Source organism: Octopus sinensis, linkage group LG16, assembly GCF_006345805.1.
Source record: "Octopus sinensis linkage group LG16, ASM634580v1, whole genome shotgun sequence".
NCBI classification, from domain to species: Eukaryota; Metazoa; Mollusca; class Cephalopoda; order Octopoda; family Octopodidae; genus Octopus; species Octopus sinensis.
In genome coordinates, this window is record NC_043012.1 from 36,607,505 (window position 1) to 36,634,955 (window position 27,451).

Sequence of the window (27,451 nt, forward strand, 5' to 3'; positions counted from 1 at the left end):
AGCTACACCAGGTTCTAGTCTGATTTAGCTTCTATGGCCAGATGTCCACCACTTTGCAGAGGTGTCCTGGGTGCTTTGAATGTGGCATGGAAACATGTGTGGCCATTGTGGCTGTTTGTATTCAAAGATCAGGAACGGAATTATTTCCTTATTTGGAAACAGGTGAAAGGTGGTGACAAGAAAATCTTTGGGCCCTAGAAAAGATCTGTGTTGATGAAATTTGTTTAACCCATGCAAATATTTAAAAGTAGTCCATAAGACCATAATGGTGATGCTGATGACATCTTTAATCTGTATACCACATCTAATGTAACTTTAAGGTAGAGCTGAACTGAAGAAGCCAAGTGTCTCACATTTACATATATGTAAGAACCACTGAGTGGAAATACAAACATAGCAAATCAAACTATTTCTCCGGAGAATGAGAAACGTGATGAACGACCTTATGAGGTGTCCACATCATTTGTCAAGTCCCAGAGAAACAAGCTGCCAGTCTGCTTGTATACAGGAGTTACACAGAACTGGATCTGCTAACATTTAACTCTTTATTTATTATCAGCAGACGGTCAACCGGGATCTCAGTCCACACAGTATCAAGGGATGATATAGTATATTGGTCACATGAGGTGGCGAGCTGGCAGAAACGTTAGCACACCAGGCAAAATACTTTGCAGTATTTCATCTGTCTTTACGTTCTGAGTTCAACTTTGCCTTTCATCCTTTCGGGGTCAATAAATTAAATACCAGTTGTATACTGGGGTCAATCTAATCGACTGGCCCCCTTCCCAAAAATTCTGGGCCTTGTGTCCAGAGTAGAAAAGAATATATATAAACTTGTGTAGCAGACTTACAAACGTGGTTTTGAACCTTGTTGTATTCTCATCAGAGATCTCCACATCATTTGACCAATTCCAGAGAAACAAGCAGCCAAATCTGTTTATATACTCATCAAGTCCAGTTGCTTAAGAGAAATGGGGCTTCTAATTTGCATATCATTAAGTATTTAACACTTTATTCAATATCAATGGCCCATGGTGTTACCAACAAAATGATATTTACTCTAATACTAATAACCCTATTGTTACAGAGGAAGCATTTCAAAGAATTAAAGGGTTAGCAGGGATTCTTTAGTCCTGCCAGATAATCTCTCGTCCCAGTGAAATGATACAATATATCCATCTTAATAAATTTTATCAGTTAGTGATAGGGAAGTCAACCAGACACAAAAACTGTTCCGGAAAGGAAAAGGAAGCAGAACAAGAGGTGATTTGGATCCTACAATCTATGCAGGTGAGAAATATCTCTTTACAAAGTGTGATGCAAGGTAGAAGGAACTTGTTAATTGTGGTGGCCCAAAAAATCTCTGATGAAGGTGGTATGATAAAATGCACCCAGCTCTAAATTGGTTGATGATAAGAAGATGGTGCCCAGCCATGAAAAACCCTACCATAAAATATGGCACACATAATAGCAAAGATTGATGGATTTCCTCTGTTGTTACGTATGTGTTACTGAAGGACAGCAACATGCAGAGAGATGCTGAGTTAAAACTGACTCATCCAGTCTCTACAAACATGGAAAACGGACGTAAAACAATTATGATGATTTGTCCCAAAACCAGGATAATCAATAATACGTTTTTCTGGCAGACCAAAAATATACACTGACCACATCTGCCACGCTGACCGTCTTCTTTTACTAATCAACCCTATTACATCACACTGCAAGTCCTCACCACCCCAATACACAACCTGGCTTCACGACTAAATCTATCACTGCAGGTTTTTCACAATTACTCTCCACCCACACACTTCTGATTTCCTAATATAGACCATGTCTTCCCGACCATCCAACACCACCCCACAACATGTACTCAATACTACGTGTACATCACCACACCTGCTCTCACACCCACACCACACCATCAGACATGTCCTTACTACCATAACACACCACGAAATGTATTCACCACCACCACCACCACATCACATACTGTACACTTTTAGACCAAACTGAAACCCAACATATTCCATAACAGAAGTTATGGGTTTGTTCTAATTATTCCGTTAATCATACAGCTGTTACTAATGAGCTGACAAAATTTTCATCAAATTCTATCATATACTTCAGTGTAAACGAACAGTTATGAAATCTTAACATAAACAGTCCAGGCAGCAAGCTGGGCAGAAGCATTAGCAGCACATTGGGGGGAAAAGCTTGGCTGCATTTTATCGGTCTTTACATTCTGAGTTCAAATTCCACCAACTTCAAATTTACCTTTTGGGGTTGATAACATCAGGACCAGTTGAGCACTGGGGTCAATGTAATCGACTTAGCCCCTCCTCTGAAATTATTGACCTTGGGCCAAAATTCGAGACCAATATAAACAGTCTTGGCTGCCACTGTATAAAAGTTCTACTTGTGATACCGGTCAGAAATTGTCTGTAAATTGTGCTAAAATTATTTTCCAGTATCTTATATTTTCTAGCCTCACAAACAACCATCACAGATTTCCCAAAAATCCTTTTTGCTGTTTGGAGGATATGAGAAATACCAGAAAAATTTGGTAAAATAGACACAAAATAGTAAACATTTATGACATCTTAATGTAAACGAGTTTATGTAATTGCAGCACAATGAAGAAGCAAAGAAAACATTACATTATTTTGTAATAAATAGGTATGTTTCTAAATTAACAGAACTAAATTTGTGTGCTAACATATATACAAGCCTATATTTATCAATCTGCCTCTCTCTATGATCCGGTACTTGAAAAGTTGATAGGGTTTATGTTGTAATCCAACGCCAGACTGTTGTAACGTCCACTCCAGTATAGCAGTATAGTTAGACAAGTAAAGACAAAACTATGACCGACTTCTCGACAACTTGACTTCCTACATTACAGTATTTGTAATGACTAGCACATACCACTCGTCGCATGGGAGGGGCGTCCCATTGTTATTATTATCCCCATAACAGTTTACCAAGAGGAAGTGTATCTGACTGAAATAATGTCTTGATATTACATATGTTTAAGGCAATGAGATGGCAGAATCATTAGCACATTAGGATAAAAACTTAGCAACATTTCATCTGTCCTCATATTCTGAGTTCAAATTCCGCCGAGGTCAACTTTACCTTTCATCCATCTGAGGTCAATAAGATAAGAACCAGTTAAGCATTGGGGTTGATGTAATCGGCTTATCCCTTCCCCCATATTTGCTGGCCTTGTGCTAAAATATGGAACTAATATTACATTTGTCTAACCCATGCTAGCATAAAAAACAAATGTAAAGGCAAATCAATATCTCTGTTTGAGTGCCTTTATGTATGTGTGTGTGTGTGTATATATATATATATATATCATCATCATCATCGTTTAATGTCCATTTTCCTCGCTAGCACGGGTTGGACGGTTCAACCGGGGTCTGGGAAGCCAGGGGCTGCACCAGGCTGATCTGGCAGAGTTTCTACAGCTGGATGCCCTTCCTAACGCCAACCACTCTGTGAGTGTAGTGGGTGCTTTTTACGTGCCACCTGCACGTATATATATATATATATAAAATTGCTCAGTCTCACGGTGATAAGAGGTTTGATTCTCACAACCACATAGTTCTTGGTTCAATCACACCTTCAGCAAGAGCAAGTGTCTTCTACAATAGCCCCAAGCCAACTAAAAATCTTGTGAGTGGATATGGTAGATGGAAACATGAAGAATCCCGTCATATATATATATATACTGGAGCCTAGTGCAGCCTCCTGGCTTCCCAGACCCCAGTTGACACGTCCAACCCATGCCAGCATGGAAAATGGACATTAAAAGATGATGATGACGATGTGTGTGTGTTTGTCTCCTTGACACGATAGTTGTGAGTGTAGCTGTTGTACAAACAGGATCTTTCATTTACAATATTTTGTGCAGACATGTCTGGCTACAGAGAAATGTTACCTTGCTTAAAAATAGGTGAGGGTTGGTGACGGGTGGGGCAACAAGCCATAGAAAATATGCCTCAATAAACCATATCCAACCCATGCAAGCAGGGAAAAGTGAACAGTAAAATGAGGATTCACACACATAGTTTTATCTGATTTGCTTGATGTACAATAATAAGGATAATAGTAATATTTATATCTGTTTGTTTTGATAATCATCATCATCGTTTAACGTCTGCTTTCCATGCTTAGCATGGGTTGGACGATTTTGACTGAGGGCGGGCAAATCAGATGGCTGCACCAGGCTCCAATCTTGATCTGGCAGAGTTTCTACAGCTGGATGCCCTTCCTAACACCAACCACTCCGAGAGTGTAGTGGGTGCTTTTTACGAGCCACCAACATGGGGGCCAGTCAGGCGGTACTGGCAATGACCTCGCTTGAATCTTTTTACACATGCCACCGGCACAGGTGCCAGTAAGGTGATGTTGGTAACGATCACGCTCAAATGGTGTCATTTTACGTGCCACTGGCACGGAAGTCAGTTGGCTGCTCTGGCAACAATCATGCTCAGATGGTGCTTTTGGCACCCTACTAGCACGGGCACAAGTGCCAGTAAGGCAACGCTGGTAATGATCATGCTTGAATGGTGCCCTTTAAGTCCCACTGGCGCGGAAGCCGGGCAATAATAAGATTGGAAAAAAATCAACCTTGCTTCAAAAAGATTTTTGACCTCAGATAGCACATAAACAAATTTCATTCCTGCATTAATGTGCATGTGCACACACACACAAGCTGAGAGTAAGAGAACCATTACACTTTTATATAAGTCTATACTTCCATGTGTTACATCAGTTTGTTCCACAATATTTGTAAACACATCAATCTTTCTTTTCTCAGTCTCCTGTTGTCACCAAAATGTTTCCAGCCCTTCTAATTGTCACATTGTGTCTATCCAAGCCTACCTTATACATTCACCTTTTCTCCTCTCATCTCTGAAACTCCTTTCTTATCTATGTTTTCTCTACAGATAACCCACCAGCAAGAGTACCTGTAGAGGGGAGGGATGGCTTGCAAAGTTAAAGGTCATTGCCTCCTTTAGTTGCAGATAAAAATATGGGTATTATTCATATAAAAATATGCATAAGTGAGCACGCAAGTGTGTATGTATCTATGTATATACATACATACACTTATCATATATTGAGTGAGACTGTGCAATTTTATCTCTATATATAAATATATATATAAAATGTGAGCATACTCACACACACAAGGTGGTGAGTCAGTACAGTTGTGACAATGTTCTTTCTCTTTAATATCATCATAATCATCATTTAATGTAATCCATGTTCCATGGATGGTTTGAGAGAATCTGATGGGTCCCAAAACTGCATTCTGCTCGCATGCACTTTGGCATGGCTCCTATGACTTTATGCCCTTCTTATGAAAAGCCAGTCACGTTACAGATTGTTGTGGGTGCTTTTATTTTCATGCTGCTAGCACTAGTGAAGATGCTATGCAGCTTGCAAGACTATGACCACTCCTCAGGATTGGAGGAGAGACAGAGAGAACTTTGGGTTTACGGATTGAGGATTATGAGAAAAGGGCCAGAGCAAAACAGTCTTTGTACTGCAGGGGGACCAAATGATTACTTATATTTCAGAAGAGAGTACGGAAGTGATTGGCTGGAGTTGATGCGATCTCAGGGAGGACCTTCAAGGCACAAGGCAAGCAGGAATGAGTGGGAGAGTAGGGGATGTCTGGCAGTTTGGAGCTGCAGAATAATATTGATGTTACAGTAAACAGGACGAATGAAAGATGACATGCTGTTGTGTAGGTTGTAAGGCTAGAGTAGAAGTCACTTGCCCAAGGTGTCACACAGTGGGATTGAAACCCCAAACCATGTTATTAAGAAGCAAACTTCTTACGCTACCAAGTCACTGACACTTGGTGGTGAAAATCCAGTAAAAATGGAGTACAGAGAAATAGAAACGTGAAAGATGAAATGATCTCAAAGAAACGAGGGAGAGAATTGGGTGGGGGTGAGGTGGTTTCTCTATGATCTTTGATCTTTTACTTGTCTCAGCCATTAGGCTGCGGCCATGCTGGGGCACCACCTTGAAAAATTTTAGTTGAATGAATTGACCCCAGGACTTATTTTTTAAATCTGGTCCTTGTTCTGTTGGAGTGTTTTGCTAAGTTTTGAGGATGTAAACACATCAACAACAGTTATCAAGTAGTGGTGGGGGACAAACACAGACACAAAGATACACACACACATATGAAGTGCTTCTTTCAGTTTCTGTCTACTATGGTTGACCTGAGGCTATAGAAGACAAGTTGCCCAAGGTGCCAGACAGTGGGACTGAACCTGGAACCATGTGGATGGGAAGCAAACTTCTTGTCACACTGCCACACCTGATAAAGAAATATAATATATTACATATTAATTCTGTGAAGAGCAGAAAAAGAGCAGAATGGTGAATGAATTCTAGTTTGATTTGAACCAAGTTCTATTTATATTCTCTCGGTCATTCCAAAAATGTATAAAACCCAGCATGTGTTGGCCAACCAGTGGATCAAAACCACAGCATGCTCACACCGACTTTACTATGCCGGTTGTATGCCCAGCAACCTCCACACAGACTAATAAGGATAATATCAGGGACGTGCCACCTGGGTAGGCAAGGTAGACAGAGCCTACCTTGAATAAAATAGATCGATAGTAACGTTTTCCTCTCATGGCAAAATGTGGACCTAATTCAATAAAATTATGAAGGTTACTCTGATTACTGTGCAAAATGTTTTTTTTTTTTGTAGATTAGGTAAGTATAATTCACACCTGCCTTTCAATTTCAGTATTTAAGCTACGCATAAATACTGTTGTAGTACATGTGCTGCGTACACTCCTACAACAACGTCTTCTTTATATGCTATAAAGGCAGAAATAGATCTGCCTTCAACTCAGTCATTCGTCTGTGCTTCGCTTATTCTTGGTTTTTTACTACATAAAGGTCACCAACTGCCTACCATGACAGCATGTTCCTAGATAATATGTATCCAGTATCTTTTCTCATGACCCCTAACTTACAACTGTAAGTCTCCAATTTACTATTCTGCTTGCGTGGACCCTCAGAAATCTTATGTGGACCCTGGTTGAGAACCACTGAAACCCTTTAGCATTTAAACCAGCCATATCAAGCTCAAATATTCTACTTGTTTTATATTGAAACTGCTGAGATCCAGCCTCTCACACTTACCCTACAATGTCATTCTAAACATAAACAGTCATACCATTGAAATCTCAAAGCTACAAGATAATGTTCAGTTAATTCGAAATGATGCAAATAAATAAGCATTGCATTTGGCAAAGTGAATTTGAATACTAAAAGGTTAACATCCACTTTTCCATGCTTGCATGGATCGGATGGAATTCATTGAGGCAGATGTTCTATGACTGAATACCTTTCTTGTTGCTGATCCTCACCTGTTTCTAAGAAAGGTAATATTTCCCCAACACCCTTCAAATACAATTAGCATAAAGGCTGGCCGTGATCTTACAGAAGATAGCAAGTGAACACCATCATTTGTACGACAGAAACACTACTTTACGATCAGTGTTCAATGTCAAAACAGGGAAACATAAATATGTACGTATTCTTAATGGACAATGTAGTTATGGAGACTCATGTACAATACTGTAAGTTTCTATGTGAATGATGAGATGATCCTCATACTTCTTCAGCTGTTGTAAACCTGGTGTTCTTAGCACTATTCATACAATACAGGCATTTGTAATTGATAGTGCTGTGGGCTTATGACAGCTGAAGAAGTGTGACAATTATCGTATTTTTGACACAGAAACTTAAAGTCCTGTATGTGAGTCTCCATAACTACATCATTCATTGACACTGAGGTCTACCTCTTTTGTCGCCACATATGGTTTTTTGGTTATACACACACACACATCTGTATGTGGTTATGAAGTGAACATCTTATCACAGCCATGCAATATTTGAATTAAGAGCATATAGGTCCCTCTAGGCTAGTGGTTTTCAACCAGGGTTCCGCCAGTACAGTGCAGGGGTTCCGCAAGAAGTTACGAAATTGCTAAAATCGGCAGTAATTTTTAATTCTCCTGTGCAGATATGTGTGCATAAGACTATTAAATTATTGCACAGGGGTTCCTCGAGCCAGTGGAATGTTTCCTTGGGGTTCCGCTCCAGCAAAAAGTTTGAAAAGCACTGCTCTAGGCATCCTGTCCGCCCCTCTAACTATTCTATTCGTCCATCATCCTGGGTGGGTACTTTTATTTATTGACTCCTGAAAGGATTAATGGCAACACTGAGAAGGCTGGAGCTGATTTTATTTTTATTTTCTTCTTCTTAATGATTTGGTGTGGAGAAGGTACCAGGTTCATGGCCTTCAAAGACTCTCCAAGACCACTGAGATTGGCATCATTGATGTCCTTCAACAGCTAACTACATGTTGATGGCTGCAGGGAAGAAATTTCAAAGAGATGATGTTTAGAGAAAGAAAGACTGTAATAGTGGTTAGTGCAAACCTGAGATGATGTCTATGGGGATAAAGATGAGATGGGGATCCAGCAGACAGATTGGACTTGAGTGGGGGTGGTCACATGATCAGAATATATTTTATTGATTTGCCAGGATTTGAGCTCAAAATTTAAAGTAAGTAATCATTGACATCTGTATTCGACCCCCATAATAATGGTTTCAAATTTTGGCACAAGGTCAAATATTTTGTGGGGAAGCAGTTAGTCGATGCAATTGATCTCATTACCTGAATGGTACTTTATTTTATTGACCCAGAAAGGATGAGAGGCAAAGACAACCATGGCAGGATTTGAACTCAGAACATAAAGAGTTGGAAGAAATACTACTAAAATAATAACAAGTTTCAAATTTTGGTGCAAGGCCAGCAATTTCGGAGGAGGGGGTGCGGTTGATTACATTGATATCCCCAGTTCACAACTGGTACTTATTTTATCAACCCTGAAAGAATGAAAGGCAAAGCTAGCTTCAGTGGAATTTGAACTCAGAATGCAAAGACAAAATACAACTAAGCATTTTATCCAATTCTCAAATAATTCTGCCAGTCTCCAGCCTCTTTATAATGGTTTTTGATTTAGGCACAGGACAATAATTTTTGAGGTGGGAGAGCAGGTAAGTTGATCCCATCGACACGAGTACATGTGCCCTTGTTTAACCCTCACCTGTTTCTAAGCAACACAGACCTTCCCCATCACCAAACATGTTTTGCACAGAAGACCCGAAACAAGCATGCTACTTGCATGAAGGTGACACCCGCTTACAACTTTCACACAATATCAAGACAAGGAGACACTAACACACACACACCATCATCATCATCATCACTGAACTTGTGTTTTCTATGCTGACAGGGTCTCTACACCAGATTCCATAGATTGTTCTGGCTTGGTTTCCACAGGTGGATGCCCTTCCTAATGCCAACCATTTTGCAGAGTGGACTGGATGCTTTTTATGTGGTACCATCTCCACATATCTATACTTAATACATCATAAAGATGATCAACAGACTGAATTACATCTTTTACTCGTTTCAGTCATTTGACTGTGGCCATGCTGGAGCACCGCCTTTAGTCGAGCAAATCGACCCCCAGGACTTATTCTTTGTAAGCCTAGTACTTATTCTATCGGTCTCTTTTGCTGAACTGCTAAGTTACGGGGACGTAAACACACCAGCATCAGTTGTCAAGCGATGTTGGGGGGATAAACACAGACACACAAACATACACACACACACACATACATATATATATATATATACATATATACGATGGGCTTCTTTCAATTTCCGCCAACCAAATCCACTCACAAGGCTTTGGTCGGCTCGAGGCTACAGTAGAAGACACTCGCACAAGGTGCCATGCAGTGGGACTGAACCTGGAACCATGTGGTTGGTAAGCAAGCTAAAGTCCCCAAAGTCCATCCCCTCCTCACCATGGTGGGGACGCTTGCAACGGGTAGTGTCAGAGCTATGCTGTCGGGAACTTCGGTTCCTGGTAGGGCCACCCAAGGCGGATTGGTCTGACACCGAGTGGTATTAGGCCCACAACCCGGCAGACGGGGCTCTGGTGAAAAGCCTCGGAGTGTCTGCTTCGGCAACCAGCGGCTCCTCGGTTGTTCTGTCCCTGCGTCTGCGGACAATCTGCGGCAAACGGGATGTCTCCACATGTGGGATTGTTGGGGACCACTTGTGAAATCCACATATTCTCACGAAATGTCTTCCAACTTCTTCGAGATGCCTCGAGGGTGGTAGATGAAGCCGACTCAACCTGCCCAGGGTGAATGTCGCCACAAGTAAAAGTAAGTAAGCAAGCTACTTACCACACAGCCACGCCTACGCCTTGTTTATATATATTTTGGAAAGATATTTCTTTTATATAAAATATCATAAAACATCAAACATTTTTATCGAGATAGAAAACGGAGATCTAAGGGATAAAAATTTATTTATTAATTTGTTGTATCCATTAGATCTCTCTGTTTTCTAACTCAACAATAAAGTTTGATATATATATATATATATAGTTTTATCTGATTTGCTTGATGTACAATAATAAGGATAATAAGACCTTCGAACTTTAGGTCTCACTGAGGAAATGACTAGAGACCGAGACCTCTGGAAGTGTGCTGTGCGCGAGAAGACCCGGCAGGACAAGTGAGTCCATAACCCGTGGCCTTCTACATGGGATGGAGCCAGCCTACGTATGCATACCTTCCCTTCTTGGGACACAAAACTCTACTTGTGAAGACGTGTTGAGGCAAGTGAGGATCAGAATCGAAATCGATCAATGGAAATTGCGGATGTGCTACCAGTGCCGGTGGCATGTCGAAACTCTGCTTGTGAAGACCCGTTGAGGCAAGTGAGGATCAGAATCGAAATCGATCAATGGAAATCGATCAATGGAAATTGCAGATGTGTTACCAGTGCCGGTGGCATGTAAGAGAACTTTCCGTTTCGCGACCGTTGCCAGCACCGCCCCGTTTCGTGTCCGTTGCCAGCCTCGCCTGGCCCTCGTGCCGGTGGCACATAAAAAGCACCATCCGTTCGTGGCCGTTTGCCAGCTCTGTCTGGCACCAGTGCGGGTGGCACGTAAAAAGCACCCACTACACTCACGGAGTGGTTGGCGTTAGGAAGGGCATCCAGCCGTAGAAACACTGCCAGATTTGACTGGGCCTGATGAAGCCTTCTGGCTTCACAGACCCCAGTAGAACCGTCCAACCCATGCTAGCATGGAAAACGGACGCTAAACGATGATGATGATGATGATGATATATATATATATATACACACACATATATATAAATAAATAAACATATATGTATGTATACACACACATACATATATATATATATGAATGTGTGTGTGTGTATGTGTATATATATATATATATATATATATATATATAGACAGACACAAACATACATACACATGGTTGATCTCCATCATATGTTAAATGAGGGTTCAGCTGATTGAATTAGCATATAAGTGGCTGAGTATTCCACAGATGTGTATAACCTTAACATAATTCTCAGAGAGGATCAGCATAACACAGCGTGTGTGTGTGTTGTGGCAAGTCCATACTTTCTGAATTACAGGCAAAAGCCAGCCACTGGGCTTCCATAGTTTCCATCTATGCAATTTCAGTCACAAGGTATGGACCGACCAGAGGCTATAGACAATGCCACACACCTATTCCTTTACTACCCACAAGGGGCTAAATACAGAGGGGACAAATGGATTAAGTCGATTACATCGACCCCAGTGTGTAACTGGTACTTAATTTATCGACCCCGAAAGGATGAAAGGCAAAGTCGACCTCGGCGGAATTTGAACTCACAACGTAACAGCAGACGAAATATGGCTATACATTTCACCCAGCGTCCTAACGTTTCTGCCAGCTCGCCTAACATGCCACACAGTGGGGTTGAACCTGAGTCCTTCTGGTTGCACAGTCATACATACGTGCATGCATAAATACGTGTGTGTTTGTTCTAAGTTGTTGGCTACAGTTATGCACCAAGCAAGTTAAAATTTTGCCTGTGGGACATCATCATCATCGTTTAACGTCCGCTTTCCATGCTAGCATGGGTTAGACGGTTCAACTGGGGTCTGGGAAGCCAGGAGGCTGCACCAGGCCCAGTCTGACATGTGGGACATATTTTCAAGAATGTTACGGGTTGAGTTCATTCTTTGCTGCTATTTTCTATAAAGCTCGGTCCTGCTGCTATTTCAATATAGTAAACTAGGTACTGTTGTTAGTGCTAAATAATAAGCTGGGTACTACAGCAATTTGTAAAACAAGTTGGGTACCACAGCTAGTTTTGTTAAAGCTGGGTACTATGACTAATTTGACATAAGCTGGGTACTGTTGTTAGTTCTATAGCCTAAACTGTGTATAACTGTTAGTTATAAGCATAACCAGTTTATTTTTCTTCAAATGCGAAACCCCTGTAATCAAGCATATAGTGACGTTTTAAGTGTCCTCCATGGGTATTTAGTAACATAATTAATAGCTTCAACAGCAGATAGAAACCATATTGCTTCAGTTGACACACTGTAATTTTCTAAATGATATTACATGTCCATAATTTAATCCTTTAATACCTAAAAAATTGTTGGCTAATCCTCTTATTATGATGGTGTATCTGATGAGTATGAAGATATTTGGGTACAGTGTGTTATGTTGTACTGAAATGTCTGTCGGCAACCACACACAATGTTTTTAGTGTCGTTTGTGAGAAGGTGGGAGAGAAATTTTAAAGCATTATATATTGATAGTTTTACATGTGAAAACCCTTCCCTTGGAGCTGCTATTCTTTGAACTGGGAATTAAGAGTGGGAAAAAGAAAAGAAAAAAATCTGGTGTCAATCAAGCAGGTTGAAAACGGAAGGTTTATCTGACTATAATAAAGTCTGAACTCATAAACCCCATGATCAGTAATCCAGTATGTAACCAGACCAATAATCGTACCTCATTGTCAGAATAAAAAACCCCAGAGTTTTAATACTTTTGTAATGATATCTCTGTTGAAATACACCACATTTGTGTCGATTATTTTCAGAGATGAAGACTTTAGTAAAATAACTTTTGTCATTATTAAACTGGTGTTTAGAGCAGAAAAATTAACAGGAAATTTGGTAAGTTTTAATTTAACCCATTTTAACCCTTTAGCATTTCATGTGATCACGTGACTGACCAGACTATCAGATGTTGTTACACATCGCTGGTCACAATGCGTTCGCATTGTTTTAGCCTTCGAATGACGCCACCCTGCTGGCTAAGCGAGCAGGCCAACAGAAGAAAGAGTGGTGAAAGAGTACAGCAGGGATCACCACCCCCTGCCGGAGCCTCGTGGAGCTTTTAGGTGTTTTCACTCAATAAACACTCACAACGCCCGGTCTGGGAATCGAAACCGCAATCCTGCGACCGCAAGTCTGCTGCCCTAACCACTAGGCCATTGCACCTCCACCTTTAGCATTTAAACTAGCCATATCTAGCCAAAATATTTTCCGTTTTATGTTGAAACTGGTCAGCTCCTGCCTTTCACACCTACCTTACAATGTCAGTGTAAAATAAACAATCATCGTTAAAATCTCATACCTATGAGAAAATGTATGATTAATTAAAAAAAAAACACTGTAAATAAAATAAGCATTACATTTGACAGATAATCTGAGTGCTAAAGGGTTAAAACAAAGTTTGACCCACTGAGCTGGGTGGTTGTGGTGGTGGCATTGGTCTCAAGTAGGTTGGTATCAAAGGAGTCAATCTCTGTGAACTTTTTACCGTTTTATTCAGATAAATCTAGAATTTAACTTGGATCGAACTTATTATTTTCCCTCTAATTTACTAAATTGCTCAAATCTTGTCATTAACCCTTTAACATTCAGATTGCTCATCATCATCATCATCATCGTTTAGCGTCCGCTTTCCATGCTAGCATGGGTTGGACGGTTCAACTGGGGTCTGGGAAGCCAGAAGGCTGCACCAGGCCCAGTTTGATCTGGCAATGTTTCTACGGCTGGATGCCCTTCCTAACGCCAACCACTTCATGAGTGTAGTGGGTGGTTTTTATGTGCCACCAACACAGGTGCCAGACGAGTCTGGCAAACGGCCAGGATCGGATGGTGCTTTTTATGTGCCACCGGCACGGGGGCCAGACGAGGCTGGCAAATGGCCACGATCGGATGGTGCTTTTTATGTGCCACCGGCACGGGGGCCAGACGAGGCTGGCCGTCAAATGTAAAACGTGTAAAGACCGTCCTCGGTCATGAATGACCATGGGATTGCACCTAGAAAGTTCCTCTCCAAGGCACAAGTCTGGGCAAGGTTGTTTATGGAAGACCAGCAGCCACCCATGCATACCAACCTCCCCTCTCCATGCCATTATATGTACATAGGGTAAAGGGTAAAGACCACCTTCGGTCATGAATGACCATGGGATTGCACCTAGAAAGTTCCCCTCCTAGACACAAGTCCGGGCAAGGTTGTTTATGGAAGACCAGCAGTCGTCCATGCATACCAGTTTCCCTCTTCATGCCACTGATGTTATCCAAGGGAAAGGCAAAGGGGCCGATACAGCTTGGCACCAGTGACGTCACAACTCATTTCTACAGCTGAGTGAACTGGAGCAACGTGAAATAAAGTGTCTTGCTCAAGAACACAACACACAGCCCAGTCGGGGAATCGAACTCACTACCTCATGATTGTGAGCCTGACACTCTAACCACTGTGCCTTCACAAATGTAAAGTTTATTCATTCACTTTATTTTCAACCAACCATTTATCATCTTTTAGCTTTGTGATTTTGATGATGTGATTGTTTATGCTTTTGAATGTCATTGTTGGGTTGGTGTGAAAAGCTGGATCTGGCCATTTTGAACATAAAACAGGTACGAATGCGGCCAATTTGATAGTAAACTGCCTGATATTGCACATGGCTGTATGATACCAACTTCCAGTTTGAAAGTGATCTAAATTAAAATCATCTCTTGAAATTTCATCATCATCATCATCATTTAACATCCGCTTTCCATGCTAGCATGGGTTGAATGGCTTGACTGAGGACTGGCGAACCAGATGGCTGCACCAGGCTCCAATCTGATCTGGCAGAGTTTCTACAGCTGGATGCCCTTCCTAACGCCAACCACTCTGAGAGTGTAGTGGGTGCCTTTTACGTGCCACCAGCATGAGGGCCAGTCAGGGTGTACTGGCAACGGCCACGCTCAAATGGTGTTTTTTACGTGCCACCTGCACAGGAGCCAGTCCAGCAGCACTGGCAACGACCTCGCTTGAATGTTTTTGTCACATGCCACCATCATAAGTGCTAGTAAGGCGACGCAGGTAATGATCACGCTCGAATGGTGCTTTTTACGTGCCACTGGCACGGAAGCCAGTTAGCTGCTCTGGCAACAATCACGCTCGGATGGTGCTCTTAGCACTCCACAAGCACAGATGCCAGTCATCGAATTTGATATCAGTTTCGATTTCATGTTAATTAATGTTCTAAACACAAGTTTAATAATGACAAAGTTATTTTACTGCATGAAATGAAGGAAGTGTATTTCAACAGAAATATGGTAAGAAAAGGGTTAATAAAGTCACGAAGGAAATATTTACTGGCCAGATCTGCTCAATGGAGCAACCAAATGTGTATAACCAATCAAAACAACACATATAAAGGGTCCATACTATCAAAGTAAGGATTGAATATTAGATTTAAAGAGAAGATAGCCACAGTCTGGACATCAACCAAATAATCTTTAATAGACAACTTCTACGACATCAACTATCCCCATGTTAGAAGTTTACCCAGGCAGAGATGACCACCACTATTGAACTAGAACTGCTTATGGTTGGAAGGGTTCGAAAATTTAGACATTTCAAATGTTTAGAATTATGTACAACATGAAATAGCTTTCAGGTCTGGTATTAATGCAGCCTTAAGAATCAAAGAAAATGGTCAAACACTGAACTGTAAATGATGGAGATGATGACGATGGAAAATATAAGAGTGTTGGAACTATTTGATTTCATCAGAATTCCTAAATTCTGAAGAGGTCTTTAATACTTCTCAGTTGACATAAGCTAAGTAGAACATCCAAGGATGGTGCCTATCTTTTATCTTGTCCAAGGGGGCACGGCACAGGCTGGTGTCGAACTTAAAACCTCACCAGCCACGAATGCAATAATGATTCACAACTATATAGAATTAATTATTATTATTATTACTAGCTAATTATAACTAATGTGTAGACGTCTTTTACATATTCAATGCTAACAATCTCTAATAAGTTGTTGAAATCATCATCATCATCATTTAGCGTTCGTTTTCCATGCTAGCATGGGTTGGACGGTTCAACTGGAGTCTTTGAAACCGGAAGGCTGTATCAGGCCCAGTCAGATCTGGCAGTGTTTCTACGGCTGGATGCCCTTCCTAACGCCAACCACTCTGTGAGTGTAGTGGGTGCTTTTTACGTGCCACCCACACAGGTGCCAGATGGAGCTGGCAAACGGCCACAAACGGATGGTGCTTTTACGTGCCACCGGCACAGGGGCCAGGCGAGGCTTGCAGCAGACACGAACGGATGGTGCTTTTACGTGCCACCGGCACAGAGCGCCGTGCTAAAATAGGAAGAGTGCAACATTGGCTAAAATAGGAAGCGTGCAACATTAATAAAACTGAGGTCAATGATAAAGTGGAATGCAAAAACCCAGCTTGGCTTTCCTAAATAACTGAAACAAATATGTAAATGTTATGAAGATTGAAACTAAATAAATTTGAAATACATTTTATAAATATTGTAAAGAGATACAGAAATGTGACAAAGTTGGGTTTGTTCTGCTTGTATAAACCTGAAGTTAAATATGAGAAATTATATTTTCTCAATATTAAGCACAGATGTAGCTGAGAAGTTTGCTTTCCAACCATAAGGCTTTGAGTTCAGTCCCACTGTGTGGCACCTTGGAGCAAGTGTTTTCTACTAGAGACCAGCTCAATCAAAGCCTTGTGACTGGATTTGGTGGAAGGAAACTGAAAGAAGCCCATCATGTATGTGTATGTGTGTATCTTTGTCTTGACATTATGTAATGGTTGTAAACTAACATCACCTTGATACTAGTGAGGTTGTTCATTTCCAGCTTTCTGGAAATATCACCTGGCTTGGAAACAGGTATGGGTTGGTGGCAGGAAGAGCATCCAGCCATAGGAAACCTGCATCAACAAATTGTGTCTGACCCATGCAAGCGAGGAAAAGCAGACATTAAAACAATGTTGATGACGAAGCATTATTTATAACTGCTGGAATGGATAAAAACAAAATTTTGAATTCTTTTTCATTTGCACAAGGGATCTTAAGTCTTGCAGGCTGCATGATGACCTCATAAGTATTGGTGCCATGAAAAAAAGAAAAAACACCCAGGACACATTGTGGTCGGCATTAAGAAGAACCACACAAAAGTAGATATTGGAGAATGATGTAGTCCCTTGAATTCAATGGATGCTGCCAAACCATCTAAACCATTCCAGCAAGGAACACAGATGTTAAATGATGATGATGATGACGATGACTTGGATTCTGTCTTTGTGAAAATAATAAATAAATGTTGCACGTAAAAAGCATCAACCAATCATGGCCATAGCCAGCCTTCCCTGGCACCTGTGCTGGTGGCACCTAAAAAGCACCCACTACACTCACGGAGTGGTTGGCATTAGGAAGGGCATCCAGCTGTAGAAACACTACCAGATCAGACTGGAGCCTGGTGCAGCCTCCTGGCTTCCCAGACCCCGGTCGAACCGTCCAACCCATGCTAGCATGGAAAACGGACGTTAAATGATGATGATAATGATGAGAATAGACTGCATGATTTACCTATTTTGAAAGTCTCTAATTAATTTCACACATTTTGGAAAGCCATTCTCTCAGAGGTCACAATCTGAATAATGCCACTTTCCTTCTATTTGACCAAATGTTGGATGAGATTAGATTTTTATTAGAAAAACATCAGTCTGATATTATTGAGTTGAAAGTTCTCTCCATCTCACTGGGATTGATAAAACAAAGTACCAGTTGAGTACAGGGATCCATAGTAACAACTTCCAACTCTCATTAAAATTGCGGGTCTTCTGCCTAAAATAAAAACTATTAAAGGTCTTCTGTCTACCTTAGAAATAATTAAGTTGAAAGTTAGTTATATCACTAATCCATACAATTATAGGTGCAGACATGGCTGTGTGGTAAGAAGCTTGCTTCCAACCACATGGTTCCAGGTTCAGTCCCACAGCATGGCACCTCGGGCAAATGTCTTCTACTATAACCTTGGGCCAACCAAAGCCTTTATGAGAGGATCTGATAGACAGAAACTGAAAGAAGTTCATTGTATATATGTTTGTGTGTGTGCGTGTGTGTTTGTGTCTGTCCCCCTCCCATCGCTTGACAACCAATGTTGGTGTCTTTATGTCCCCGTAACTTAGTGGTTCAGCAAAAAGTGCCCGATAGAATAAGTATTAGGATTACGAAAAAGTAAGTCCTGGGGTTGATTTCTTCAACTAAAACCCTTTAAGGAAGTGCTCCAGCATGGCTGCAGTCAACCGACTGAAACATGTAAAAGAGTAAGTCTTCAGTATTTTGAAAATTAAAAGCCCAAAGACACCAGATAGCATATTCTTGCCATAAATAAAACTAAATAAACCTCCAGTCAACTAGTTTAAATATTTTCAGAGGCAGCTATGGCTGAGTGGTTAAGAGGTTTGTTTGCCAACCACACGGTCTCAGGTTCAGTCTCACTGTGTAGCACCTTGGGCAAGTGTCTTCGACTGTAGCTTCATACAGACCAAAGCTTTTTGAATAGATTTCCAAGATGGAAACCACAAGAAGCTTTTCCTGTGTGTATATATAAGCACTGGTATTGGTGCAACATACAAAGCACCCACATTTTGTAAAGTGGTTGGCATTAGGAAGGGCATCCAGCCATAGAAACTATGTCAAAACAGATAATTGGGGCCTGGTGCAACCCCCTGTCATATGGTCCACATATCATATGTGGCAGCATAACATTACATGATGATGATGATATATATATATATTGTCAATAATAAAAGGGTAATATTAATTAATTATTAATTAATAATTTTACCAAGTAGTGTTCAGTATGTAAAAAGACCATTTACGGTATATTTAAAACATTACGTTATATAATTAGTGTTCAGTAAAATAATTTACTTTACCACACACTGAACTTTTAGAAATAGCAGCCAAAAAATTTTAGCTATTTCTTCTACTTGAAGAAATAGTTAAAATTTTTTGGCTGCTATTTCTAAAAGTTCAGTGTGTGGTAAAGTAAATTTTTTTACTGAACCCTAATTATATAACGTAATATATATATATATATATATATATATATATATATATGTATACATACAGGAGTGAGAGGACAAATGAAAGAAAGGCACTTAACACATTTATTGGGAGTTACATGTATGGATCAAAACAATGTCATTCAAATTCCAAAAAATTTGAATCAAACTGTTTTGATCCATATCATCATCGTTTAACGTCTGTTTTCCATGCTGGCATGGGTTGGATGTTTTGACTGGGGTCTGGGAAGCCAGGAGGCTGTACCAGGCTCCAGCCTGATTTGGCAATGTTTCTACGGCTGGATGCCCTTCCTAACGCCAACCACTCCATGAGTGTAGTGGGTGCTTTTTTCGTGCCACCAGCACAGGAGCCACTGAGGTGGTCCTGGCATCTGCCACAACTAAAATTTCCCTTTTTGATATCGATTTGATTGAGATTCTAATTGTGATGGGCAACACACTGTACTTGAGGAGACGTATTGAGTCAATCAAAATCTATCTATATATATATATATAAATAGTTGGCGCTAGGAAGGAGATACAGCCACAAAAATCATACCAAAGCAGGCAGTAGAGCATGGTGCAGTCGTTCAACAAGCCAGCTCCTGTCAAACCGTCCAACCCATGCCAGCGTGGAAAATGGACATTAAATGATGATGATGATGATGTGTGTATGATTGTTTTCTTGTCTTGACATCACATGAAAGTTGTAAATGAGCGTCACTGTCATACAAGCAGTGTTATTCGTTTCTAATATTCTGTGCGAGCATATCTGGCCATGGGCAAATATTACCTTGCTTGCAAACAGGTATGGGTTGATGACAGGAAGGGGACCTGACCAGGGAATCTACGTCAATAAATGCTGTCCGACTCTTGCAGGTATAGAAAAATGGGCGTCAAAACAACGACGATACGAAACAACAGAACGTATTTTAAATAATTGAAAAGATATCGAAACAACACGAAAGCGTCACATAAAATATTAAAATATGGTATTTCCCACTTTTAGTTAAATTAGGACAAGGAAACATTCTAAACACTGCAAGTTGACCATCTTTTGCAAACGAATACATTACACACATACACATTACCTCTGTATAAAGGGGTTTATTCATGTCAAATTAGGGAATCTAGAAGCTAAAGATATTTATTTCAAATACGAAATATAAAAGCAACACAACAAAATCTTCCTCGCCTATTAAAAAAAAAACAACAAAAATCTGCCGAAGTGTGTAAGGGGAGGTAAGTACGTTAAGCACAAAACTATAAATTATTCCTCATGTTTTATATTATTGTTATTATTATTATGTTTCCGGCAGGAATAATTAACACAGCATGCCTTTTAAATTAAATTTAGTATCATATCGATAGGTAGTTTTGCCTCACTGTATCGAAAAAGATTAATATTTATTAATTCATTAGCCTTTACTTGGTTTTCTGCAGATGGTGTGTGTGTGTGTGTATACATACATATAAAGCCCGTTCAAAATGTATCCGACTTTATCTTTTCCCGCAAAAACTAAACCCGCGTGGGTGAAATCCTGTGGGTGGGAGGTGACGCCACCCTTTCTGCGCAAGCATGAAAAATTTTGCGCCGGTAGGCCGCGCCAGTACCCGGCTGTTACGCCTAGAGTACAGACGTGTAGTGCGCGCTCGCGGAACTTTCGTTTTCACGCAAAAATACCGAACGCGAGGAGCAGAGATTTTGCACCAAGTTTTACCAGAAACTTGATGGTACTCAAGTTCAAACCATCCAGAAGATTAATCAGGCCTTTAGCGACGATGCTATGTGGAAAACTCGGATCAAAGAGTTGTACAACTGCTTCAGACATGGCCACAGCTCAGTGACGAGCGAAGACGTGCTCGGATAGGCCGTCCACAAGCCGAAACGATGATCCGATTGAGAAGGTTCGGCGAATAGTCATGGAAGACTGTCGTGTAACTATCCAGGAAAATCCTCACGAAGTGGAAATAAGCACAGGATCAGTGCATTTCCAATTTAAGGAAGGATTTGTGCATGCGGAAAGTGTCGGCGAAATTCGCCCCCAAGATGCTGCTATATGTTATCCATTGATGAAATTTGTCACTGCCTTCGAAAATGACAGAACTAATTATCTGTAATAATTAAATCACTCGGCTTTTATCACATTCGTTATCCCACAATTTAGCTTTAATAATTTCGTTGTTACCGATCCCAATGTTTTGTCATATAAAATATGCATTCATACCTCGAAAATATATATTTCTATAATTATTCCCCGATGACAAGCCCAACCAAAAGCCACCTTCTTTGACATTTCTCTTCTTAGTTACAAAATAAAGATCACACTTTTTTTTTGTTCCTACTACTACTACATTGACTTTCATTTCGAGATTATATATATATATATATATATATATATATATATATATATATATATAATGACAACTGTAAATAAGAACACACGATTCTTGTCTGCATTTATCTACTGCTAACCAAACATGTTCAGCTGTTTATAAAACCATAAATATAACTATTTTATTTTTCGCTCAAAAAAAAAAAATAATCAAACTTAATTCTGTATATTATCCTACATCTTTTTTTTTTTTCGGATAATCCAGAATTTTTTTTTTTTTCGGATAATCCAGATTTTTTTTTTTTTTACAGGAAAAGAAAAAAATCCACAAATAATGATGTTAAAGAGAGAAAAAGCGGAGTAAATAATCTTCACTCAACTTTCATTACAGAAAGTGAATGACTATTTCTACTATTGTATTTTGCGTTATTGAATGTAAATAAATTTCATTATTTTGGTCAGATATTCTGCAACAGAAGAAGAAACCCAGTACTTTTGCTCATTATTAACCAGAATAATTTTACAACTTCCATACATTCAATTTGCGATTATTAAGTGAGCCGGTAATTAGTTTTAAGAATTATTTTAATTAATGACACTTAAAAAGACATGTTAAATTTCAATTACGCCGCTTCTCTCCCATTATACCTGAACGAGTATCAGCGAATATCATTGGTTTACTCTACCTCTATTATATTTCCTGCTGGAAAAATGGGTCTTGTCTATTTTGACTACCACCGAAGTTCCATTCTTCAAGTCCGTGTCATCACTTTGGATAGGAAGTTGTCCAATAAAACGAATACCCTCATCTTTGCACAACTGGGCCCAGTCGCTGCCAGTTTTCGCAGCAGTATCTTGCAATAGCATATCTTTAGTCCAAGAATAAATGAAAATCACTAACTGTGACAGATCCAGCTTAGATTTATCAAAGACCGAATCAGTTCTTATAGACTTCCTATTTTTACAACGGCTGCAGTACCACCTATATTTGTCTTCGCAACCTGTATATTTATTTACACCACATGGAATGTTGCATGTCGTGCATGTGTATGTGTTTCTAATCAACCGACGTTTGGCCAACCATTCCAAAATATCCAAAGAACCCGGATCACCAATTGACTTAGACAAAGAATTTAAGGTCCACTTTTCATCTCGGATTTCTGCATCTGTCAAAACTTGGTCGACAATTTTCAGTTTCTGCTTTGGACCTCTACGAGCCATGTTAAATGATTTGCTAATAAAACTATTTTATTTCTCATCTTATGCACTGTATATCAGCTAGTTTACAATTTGTTGTCCAATCTCATCTAAACTTTGGTAAAATGAAAGCAAAAACGGCGTAATTAAAATTGGAATCAGCAGTAATGGAGAAAGTCAAAAATCCGACATGGATTTCATGAATTGCCGAAACGAAAAGAAATAAGAATGAAATGCTTTAAAATAACCAAAGTAGACCTCCCACTCCAACTTTTGTTATTCCTTTTTAACTGTCAAAGTAATTTTCAGATTTTTCTGATTTTTGACATGGGATTGTGCAAAATTAAATTAATGAAAACAAAAGAAATTGTTAAAAATATCAAAATTTATTTACCCCTCCCCCAACATACATAAAGCGTGAATCGTGAGGAAACACAAATTTCTTAGAATTACATAAAAACAGGCGAAACACGACTGACTGTGCCTTCATATTAGCTCTTTACCATATTTGTTAACTATATTCCAGATTTATTTAGTCTCAGCACCAATTATATACAGTAGGATTATATTACACAAATAGAGACGAACCACCAGAAGGCCCTGGGTTTCTTTGATGCTTTGCAGACATCCGACCAAAATAACAAAAGTAATGATTATTAATAAAAAGCATTAATTAGTATAATAATAACTCTCACTTTATAAGACAGAAATGTAAAAATGAGGTTATATTTTTATTGGCTTCGAATTAATAAAATATTTGAGTCACTTAAATTTTATTAATCATTTTAGAATCTAATTAACTTCACTCGAAACTGCTTATGTAACTATCACATATTAAATGCATATACATAGATATATTTATTATGCATAATATAATACTAGGGTGTTGGGGATATTTAGTTTGACACTACGGTATTATATATATATATAAATAATGGTACATTATGTATACACTTGTCTGATATATATATAATACTAGTATCATATACATGAAAAAATCATATTTTCATTAGCACCATTCTATACAAGCTCCAAATAAATACCTCGTAATAAACACACGCACACATATATGTGTGCGTATATATACAAAAAGATTTATCAATAATAACAAAGGGTAAAATTAATTAATTAAGAAGTAATCAATAATTTCACCCAAGTAGAATTCGGTATGAAAACAGGACCGTTTCACGGTAAACTTAGAAATAGCAGCCAAAAATCTTAGCTATTTCTTCTACTTTAAAAAGGGTCTTCCTGTGTGAATAACCTTCAAGTATTTTGGTTTCTCTGGAAGACCCTTTTTAAAGTAGAAGAAATAGCTAAGATTTTTAGCTACTAATTCTGAGCTTCGGTCTGTGGAGAAGCAATTCTTTGCTGAACCCTTTTTATTAGTATAAAAAGATTTCTATATATTTGATCTAATTTAAAATCACTCGATATACGCACACTTCAATGTATGTAATCTCTTTCAACATCACTGTATCTATCTGCAGTACTTTATCATTATTCATGTATGTATGTATATGTGTAGATGTTCTTATGTAGTTGCACGGGGGTGTATATATATATATATATTTATAAGGATGTGTTTATATATGCGTATTCATATTTGTATGCATGTATATGTTATATACATTATAAATGTATACACGTGTCTTGTATGAATAACACACACACACACCCCTACATACACAAGTCCAAAATAAGCTAGAATTATATATTCGCAGCAAACCACTCATGAAAGGAGGGGGGGAGAAGATGCACCTGTCTGCAAACGTGCTCAATTATTTGAAGCAAATTTAGTTTTAATACGGTTTCCACTATTAAATATATATATATATATATATATAATATATATATATATATATATATGTGTATGTATATATTATATATATATATACTCTACAATATATATTCCATTGAGTGATGAAACATTTTAGAAAAAAATAAAATATCAAAAATTCACCCATAAAACATCAAGATAAGCAAAAGAAATTACTTTAAAATAGTAAAAATTATTAATTCGATAAATTAAAAATATTTAATCGCGATGGCAAAAAAAAATTTGTTTGACCTTTGACCCAATATTAATTGGTGGTCCTGAGTTTTTTTGGTTTTTTTTTAACGAAAAGATAAACTTTTCTTTCTTTACACCTAGTAATTAAAACGATACTTGTAATGATGAGTAAAGTAGAAGGGCAAAAAAAGACACAAAGTGATTTTTTTAAAAAAAAAAAGCTTTGATCGTTAAAAGTGTCAGAGTCAGTTGTGAACATGGCGTCGGGTCTATTTCAAAGAGGGGGGAAAATGGGACAGCAAGTTATCTATTTATCAAAGGGGAACATTTCTTGTGAGAAATACAGAGACAATGAATGTGTATATATATATATAAGAAATAAAAAACCGTTATGTATGTAGTATGTATGCGATACAATTTCATAGACTATCACCACCAACTCTTATAATAACAGTAAGATGAGGCAGTCCTACCGTAACAAGTGGTGAGACACACATTTTAACAGCCAACATGGAATAGAGAAAGAGAGAGAGAGAGAAAAAGAGTGAAACAGAGAGAGGAAAAGAGAGAGAGAGAGTTGATACGCGTTGCAAGTGCGCATGCGTACTACATGGTCGTTTTCTCTCATGACTCTCGTCGTAGGAGGAATGGCTTACCATATAAATGCATACGTGTGTGTATATATATATATATAGCGTATATATATATATAGCGTATATATAATGTATTCTTTTATTTGTTTCAGTCATTTGACTGTGGCCATGCTGGAGCACTGCCTTTAGTCGAACAAATCGACCCCAGAACTTATCCTTTGTAAGCCCAGTACTTATTCTATCGATATCTGGGCCGAACCGCTACGTTACGGGGACATAAACACACCAGCATCGGTTGTCAAGCGATGGTGGGGGGGGGACAAACACCGACACAAACATACACACACACACACATACATACACACACATACCAAATGTGTGTGGGCGTGTTTTTTTTATTTTACTTGTTTCACTCATTGGACAGCTGCCATGCTGGAGCACCGGCCTTGAACGGTGCCGTGTCGAACAAATCAACCCAACATTCAATTTTCTTTTAAGACCTGTAGCTGACCTTATTCTATTGCACATTTTTGCCGAACCGCTAAGTTACAAGGCTGCAACCAGACCGACATCGGTTATCAAGCGGTGGTGGTTGCAGAACAAAGACACATCCATATATATATATATATATATATATACACAGTTTACTTATTTAATGGTTTCAGTTGTAGGACTGCGGCTATGCTGGATGTATTTTCTTTCAGTTTTGTAGTCGCCTAATGGCTAGAAATTTCTATATAAGTGAGTCAGTAGTATCTGGTTTTCCCTGAGTTTATCCTCGAATGGTTGGCTGCTCCGGTATTGTCCTTAGCATTTTGCCCACCAGTTTTATTATCCAGTTCGATTAACAACATTACCAGGATCACTGTTTAAGTGGCCGAGTATTCCATATTCCATAGTCACGTGTACACTTAAATTCTCAGGTGGAATTCACGTGACAGTGTGTAAAAAGACTATCTTTTGACTTACTGCTGCAATCCATTCAGAGCGCTTTACAGATTACTTCTACCTAATTTCACTCACATGGCACGGGTCGATCCAAGGCTATATATGAAAAAAAAAAAGAAAAAAAGACCCTTGCCGAAGATGCCATGCAGCGGAATCGAAACCCAAAATTTTATGATAGCGAAGCGACCAAATTAACCATTTGGCCACACTGCGCGCGCACGCTCGTATGTGTGAGAGAGATCCGCCTTGGCTGGGACTTATTCTTAGATAGAATTTCGCTTCCGTCTTCACGGTTTTTACTGTCATTTTATGTTCGGTTGACGAATTAAATGTCCTGTGATATTTTACTTGTGATTTACGGCAGATCGAGACCATGGAATTACGTCATTAGTCTTAATTGAAAGAAGATCGATTGAAAAATTTCGATTTTACCCAATTATACAACACGGAACTGTTGTTCTTCGACTAAACCATGACATTTTATACACTAAATAATGTGACTTGCTGTCAATAAATAAATACGATAAGGTCTAGTGCACTATAATTATCTAAATTAGATAATTATAGTGTAATTTTGGTTGAAAAGAAATCATTATTATCATAAATGTATTTGTACAAAATGAAACAAAATTTTTTTAAATAAAATATTTTCTAATTGTCAAATTATAATTTTCCTTTAAATATTTTCATATATGAACATAATTTTAAATTATTTGTTCTAAGGTGTAATCATTTACAAATTTCACGTAGAGTTGGTTTATTATCCCCATCTTGCTGGTGATAATAGGACCAGGATTAGATTTTAATTGAACTGGGAATTTCATATTTTATTAATGGTAAATTATATTACAAAAAAAATTCGAAATTGATCGGATCAATAACATTCTTTATTATTTATTCAATAAAATCCTCAAAGCTTCAATCTTCATATACTTTGTTATCGATCTTTGGATAATTTTTTTTCTATCTCTCCATAATTTAAATGGCTTGGTGTACGATAA

General features: G+C 38.8%; 1 protein-coding gene and 2 long non-coding RNA genes across 6 annotated transcripts in view; 1 reads left to right on the forward strand and 2 right to left on the reverse strand.

Annotated features, from left to right (window-relative positions):
* The window catches only part of LOC115220302 (putative uncharacterized protein DDB_G0294196), a 69,071-nt gene extending 46,119 nt beyond the window's left edge, over positions 1 to 22,952 (reverse strand). For all 3 annotated transcript variants that reach the window (XM_036510002.1, XM_036510001.1, XM_036510000.1), the window contains exon 1: positions 22,385 to 22,952. In XM_036510002.1, coding sequence (XP_036365895.1) covers positions 22,385 to 22,919 — 535 coding nt within the window. In that variant the 5' untranslated portion in view covers positions 22,920 to 22,952. The remainder of the gene's footprint in view (positions 1 to 22,384) is intronic.
* Positions 1 to 23,478, forward strand: part of LOC118766562 — a 28,683-nt gene extending 5,205 nt beyond the window's left edge. For both annotated transcript variants that reach the window (XR_005002499.1, XR_005002500.1), the window contains one exon: positions 22,010 to 23,478. This is a non-coding gene — a long non-coding RNA (uncharacterized LOC118766562). The remainder of the gene's footprint in view (positions 1 to 22,009) is intronic.
* LOC118766563 lies at positions 11,433 to 13,075 on the reverse strand. The gene is made up of 3 exons (XR_005002501.1): positions 12,153 to 13,075; positions 11,969 to 12,043; positions 11,433 to 11,443 (listed from the first exon to the last, which is right to left on the reverse strand). It is a non-coding gene; the product is annotated as an uncharacterized LOC118766563 (long non-coding RNA).
* Positions 23,479 to 27,451: the final 3,973 nt, after the last annotated feature.